The sequence below is a fragment of the Neolamprologus multifasciatus genome, chromosome 7 (genome assembly GCF_963576455.1).
Source record: "Neolamprologus multifasciatus chromosome 7, fNeoMul1.2, whole genome shotgun sequence".
NCBI lineage: Eukaryota > Metazoa > Chordata > Actinopteri > Cichliformes > Cichlidae > Neolamprologus > Neolamprologus multifasciatus.
The window spans coordinates 59,459,820-59,466,219 of NC_140445.1; the positions used below are offsets into that span (position 1 = coordinate 59,459,820).

General features: G+C 38.7%; 1 protein-coding gene across 1 annotated transcript; it reads right to left on the reverse strand.

Moving 5' to 3' along the window:
• Positions 1-285: 285 nt before the first annotated feature.
• On the reverse strand, positions 286-5,131 carry LOC146515721 (guanylyl cyclase inhibitory protein). The gene is made up of 5 exons (XM_085165031.1): positions 4,877-5,131; positions 3,572-3,704; positions 1,683-1,832; positions 1,490-1,595; positions 286-997 (listed from the first exon to the last, which is right to left on the reverse strand). Exons 1-5 carry the CDS (start codon positions 4,945-4,947, stop codon positions 855-857), a joined length of 603 nt encoding a protein of 200 aa, XP_085021157.1. The 5' UTR covers positions 4,948-5,131; the 3' UTR covers positions 286-854.
• Positions 5,132-6,400: the final 1,269 nt, after the last annotated feature.

Below are 6,400 nucleotides of genomic sequence, written 5' to 3' on the forward strand. Positions count from 1 at the left end.
AACGTAAAAATGAAATTTCCCATGTTTTCCTGGATCAGGGAAGAGACGTATTCCTTAAATTCTTGGAGGCCTTACTTTTGTGGGTAGTGAGCTTTAAAGAAGTACAGGCGACACCAAGTGGTGTAAAAGCGTCAGTGACGAAAAAAATACAAATAAATAAATACATAAATAAAATAGAATAAAATAAAAATAATAATAGCATGATTCTCCGAGCGTAAATTTTAAGAAATAGATGTGTAAAAATTACATTTTTTAAAAATCACATTGGTCATTGACTGTCCTGTAATTTCAAAAATACATGTTTAAAAATTATGTTTTTTTCCACAGAAAATGTTTTAACACTATATATCTACTGTAAAAATAAATAAATATTTAGTAGTAGTAGTAGTGAAAAAAAATTCTTTAATTTTTATTAGTCTATTACCCAATTACTTTGATGTAGCATGAATACCCATTGGTGAGGCCTCATTAGTGGAGATGTCATTCTTATAATGTTATTAGGGTCCATTACTTTATGCAAGTTAATCTGGCCACAAGTGCAGAATTTAATAATAACAGTTCTTTTTTTTTGTTTTTTCACTCACATGTGTCATGTGTACATTATGGATTTACATATGTAAATTCATACTTTTTTCTAAAATCTGGTATGGTTGAGGAACATTAATAACCCAGAACAGAGCAATACATAAAAACAAAAACACAGCATTTCATCTTGTGGAAGCTAGATAAAATAAGCTCCAAATGTTACAGCACTCTAAAGCAGCTACGACAAAGTTAGATGAAGATAGAATTTAATTCCTTGAATTTTTAGCCCAAACACGGGCTGGTCCAGTGTGCCTAAATAATGAACCACTTCAAATTAACCGTGGGTTTTCCAAAGCGGTGTCCCTCTTCAGCGGCCTCTCCACCTTCACGGTGCTCGGGTCACATTCCAGCATCTCTCTGATCCAATTATCATCCAGCGCTCCCTCTATGAACTCTTCCAGACTGATGATCGCTGCAAGGACGGGCACCGATTAGACAAACACCACTGGACTGACTGTTAATAATCTGTCTGTGAGGGTTGATACTAGTGAATGGAAAGTTTTGGGGCTAAATTTGGGGAACCACCGTCAGTAAAATATGCCTCTGTATATTATCCAGAGTATTGCAAATCATATCTTTTAGATTAACATTTTTACCTCTTACCTATTTTGTGGGTTGAGCAACCCATTTGCATTTTGTTATTTTTAATCAGCATCATACATGCTACAGTTTTGTCTTCAATTAGATGCCTTATTAGGCTTCAAGGATGTTTTTATTGTTTAAAGTTGTTACTAAAGATACTTTTAAAAAAACCCACATTTTAGTGGTGGATTTATTTATTTATTTAAATTGGATTATTTACCTTTTCTATAGAAACATATATAATCAACTTTGATACACATAGAAATAACATTGCAGTATGATTACACGCAAAAAGGAGGGAAAAGTTGCCACCTTTCCTCACCGTTATTGTCTTTATCTAATCTCACAAATATCCTGCTGGTGCATTCTTCAGCTGTAAGTGGGTTGGGTTTGGTTAAACCAGCAGCCACGTTCATCTTATAAACAGCCTGTACGAACAAAGAAACGCACATCAGTCAAACTGCACTATCTGGCACATCTTCTGTTTTATATACCACGACACAGAGCCTGCACACCTGCATGATCTCCAGCATTTCCTCCTTTGTGATGGCTCCGTCTCGGTCTTTGTCATAGAGCTTGAATGACCAGCGCAGTTTCTCAACAGCTGAACCTTCAATAAGCATGCTGATGGCCATGACATACTCTCTGAAGTCAACCACCCCATCCTGAAAAAAGAAAAAAAAAGCACCACACAGTTAATGTTTTGTTTCAGTTTTGTGATGCATGACTATGAAAGCGTGTCCTTTCTTTTAGTTGTCTTCAATATGCCTGGAGAACTATTTCTGAAGGACATTCAAAGATATTTGGATGTTTGCTGCCTTTTGTTCAGTTCTGTCAAGATGATCTCTCAGATACGCCTTTAATTCACTGGCAGTGTGTTTGGGATCACCATCATGCTGAGAAACGAAGCTGTTGCTAATTAGTTTCCTTCCAGATGGTATGGTATGATGGATCAAAATTTGATTGTACTTTTTGACAAGATCCCCACCACCACTGGCCGCCCCCTACAGAGCCTCCATTGCGTTTTAGAAAATGGCTCTACACACTCACTGTTGTACCCATCCCCTGACATGACCCCTACATTCTGACAATCATTTAAACATTTCACATTTGGATTCACCTCGCTACCAGACCTGTTTTAGCTGATTTTCAGTCCAGATCTTGTGTAATTTTCATTCCTCAGCCTTTTCTTCCCATTTCCATTCTATATGAATGGTTTCTTCACAGACACCCTTCCACCGAGACCATTTCTCTTTAACCTCCAAAGACCTGAACTCTTCCACGGCATGCGTTTTTATTTTCTCTTTGATATTTGGGCTGATTGGGACCTGATGAATGTAAAAACAAAGAATTACCAGATTTTTATTTTTTTTTTACCTAATTTTTGTTTCTAAGAAAAATGAGAGCCACATATGAGGATATTCGTTTCGATAGAAAAGTAGCAGTATAATGTCCTCGTAAGTGGATATCAGGCCCTTGTAGAGCAAAATTGAGTATTTATGTCTAAATAACCCCAAATGTGATGTCCACATATGTGGACACCAGGCCCTAGGAGGTTAAGCTTCAGCATGATAACCTGATAGATGGATCAACTGAAGGCTCAGATGCATCTCTGAGCAAAACTACCACTAATTTATGCCTGTCAAAATATCTAATTTTTGGCACTTTTCATAGATTAAATGACAATAAATGCTTTGAATCTCTTTGAATCTAAAGATATTGGAACAAATTAAGTACTCTTGAGACTGGCTCCCAGGCTTCCTACAGATACAATTTTAAATGGGCTATTCGCTAAACTTATGTGACGACAACACTGGTTCATCCCTTGAATTAGGTGCCCTTTTATTGCCTGAATGATTCAGTGTTAAGTGAAAAAAATAATTCCTCTAAAATATTTCAGGCACAAAGAGTGAAAAAAAGGGTGTTTTTCTATGAATACTTTTTTGGAAGACCTGGATAATTATTACTCAGGTTTACTTTAACCTCCTAGGACCTGGCGTCCACATATGTGGATATCATATTTTGGGTTGTTTTAGACCAGAATACTACATTTTGCTCTACAAGGGCCTGATATCCACTTACAAGGACATTATACTGCCACTGTTCTATTGAAATTTAAAGCCAATGTCCTTATACGTGGATCTCATTTTTCTCAGAAACAAAAATTAGGTTAAAATAAATAAATCAATCAATCACATAATTCACTGTTTTCACATTCATCAGGTCCCAATCAGCCCATACAGCAAAGAGAAATTAAAAATGCATGCCATGAAAGAGTTAAGGTCTTGGGAGGTTAAAACTTTGCAATTCTGGATTTCATGGAGATATAAAGAAGTGAGTGGTGACTCAATACTTTTTCAAGACTCCTGTACTGTATAGACCTACTCTATAGAGTCATGCTTACCCCATTGCTGTCGAGCGTGCGGAAAATCTGTTCTGCATACTCTGCTGACTCACTGCCCACAGTTCCATCACAGAAATGCCTTTGAAACTCGTGAAGAGCGATCAGCCCACTTGGACACTCGATAACAAACTTTCTGCCACAGATAAAAACAACAGTTTGTGTTTTAATACATTAAAGGAGTTGGAAAACAAGGGTAGTTTGAGAGAGGGGTCTGATTTTAGAGAAAATGTGTCTTAAATTGAGAATCAGTGGAATTAAGGTCAACCCATCCCCAACCTGTGTGGATTACATGTGTTTGAAAGCTTATTTACAGAGTGCGGCACAAGTGCCAAGATAATTAGGCCAGATGACATCATGGCAGAGTGAAGCTGATCAGTCCACAGGAGATAATACTTTACTTTGTTGCTGATGCTGGTAGTTTTGCAGATTTGCCTGCAAAAACAACAAATTCTAATCTGGCTAAATACACTGGCAATCCCTACAATGCTAAAATCAATAAGAGTAAAAATAAATGTATTGATCCCAAATTAAAGTACACTCTCGCGCTGATGGATGCTTATTTTAAATATGCTCAAACATTATTTAACAATGAAATTAGCATATGTGCAAGTAATTACAATGAGCGCCAGATTGCTCTAAAAACTACATTTCAGATTTTTGTAATACTCTTGGCTCTGGATGATGTCAGTGAGAGCAGATTTCCTAATATGGTCAAAAGCTCCCATTCAGCTGCTGTTTATACCTGTTGTTTGTTTTGATTGGCTGCCCCTCCAAAGTTGCCTCAGGAGGTAAAACTGCTTGTTTCAGTCAGAGAATGAATTGAAGTCCAGGATAATAGATGTGCATGGATTGTTTTGAACAAAAAAATCTCTTGAAGTTGTTCTATAAATTTCATTCATTTTCACCCCTGTGTTGAGCAGCTGGATAAAACAATGACAGGTCACCCAGTCTAACTCAGGGCAATGCAGAGGCAACCACTCAGCTTATATTTACGCCCATGGTCAATCTGGTTTCAGGACTTCACCTAACAAGGACATCTTGGGACTGTGAGAGAAAGCTGGATTACCTAAAAAGAACCCACGCAGGAACAGGGAAACCATGCAACCTCCACACAGAAAGGCTCCACCCAGCTAGCAGGTTCAAACAAAGAACCAACTTGCTTTGAGTCTGCAGTACTAACCACTGCACCACCATGCCATGTCTGTTCTGTTCCGGGCATGAACGTAATAATCAATTTAAGGCTAAAGAAAATCTGCATTCGTTTTCAACTTCCTGTAAAAATTTAAGACAAATTCAAAAGCTTACCTGAACCATTCATACAGCTCTGTAACATATGACTTGCTTCTTCCACAAGTCCGGACAGCGGCTTGGCCCATACTGTAAAGACAAAGCAGCTCCGCACTCACCACTGACTTTACTTTGCAGAAATCCCAGCTTACGCTATGCTTTCTTAGTTGCTCCAAGCACTGCCTTATCACATCTGACAAATTACTCTGAGCTAATCTCCTCACATGAGGGGGGTGTTGGGGACAAAGAGAACAATGTAATTACTCAAGACAGTGCACATCACCAAGGGCCATGCAACTGCAGACTGAAGGGTGTTTCTATCAGAGCCAAAAAATCATTTAAAAATAAATAATCGACCAAAGTTTCAGCTGAAGTTTCAGTAAACTAATATTTATTCACAACCTGGGAAGACGGCCCAGACATGTTGATAATAGCAGCAATAATCCACCAGACAACATCGTCTGGAGCCCAAATATCGAACATGACTAAACTTGTGGCAGAAACCAGTATGGACAGCGGCAGTAGCAAACTGGCAAATAGCCTGGAAAATATAAGCCCAAGAGTTCAGGTCCTGCCTCTGGTGGAGCAACTGGTGCTCAAGTCTCGACTTTCCGTTTCAAATAATGCAATTGTTTTTAAAAATTAAATCAGTAAAACCAAAGCAACATGCAGCTACACACAGACACGGACATGAAATAAAACATTCCCTACCTTACAAAAACTATTTTATTCTGAACAGACAGAAGCAAAACATACACCTCTTTAAAAAGGTTCATCACTAATAAACCACATAAGCTGATGTGGGCCGATTCCTTCGTTTTCTGGGAAAGTGGCGGTGACAAGAATGCAATGACATCCACAATACACAGGATGAAAAAAATACTGACTTTTTGCCTTTCAAAACGACCAGTCTGCATCTATGGCACAGCTTCATAGCTCTACGCGTTCGGTTACAAAGAGAGCACTGATGCAACTACGTGCAGCTCCAGTTTCATCTCTGATGTGCACAGCATGCCACGTTTCATCAGGTTTATTCAGTGATACGTTTCAGCCCTCCTTTTAAAGTCTGCAGAGGCGCCACGTCAGAGACTGTTTCCAAAAAGCCGTGGAGGTTCATTTGGTGTCCAAAGGCACTTCAGACCGGACACAAGTAAGGAGGAGTCCTCTTGAGAGTTCAGCTGCTCCATCAACCGGCTCCTTAAAAATTCAGGCATTAGATATAACAGACAATTTTCTGCATGATCCACAACAAGCTTTTCCAGCCTCGAAATACAAGTTCTTGTTGAAAAATCTTGACGTGGCCTTCAAGAAATGAGGGGAAAAAACAGTATTCCCAAGAATCAAACAGGAACTTTTTTTTAAGACTGCACCGTTTCATTATAACGATTATGTGAAGATAACACATAGACGTGCAGCCTTTTTGACCCAAAAAGCTCAGTGGACAACACTGGTATATGTGGACAACTGGTATCTCTCTCTCTCTCTCTCTCTCTCTCACACACACACACACACACGGTATAAAAATCCATGTGCCACAAACCA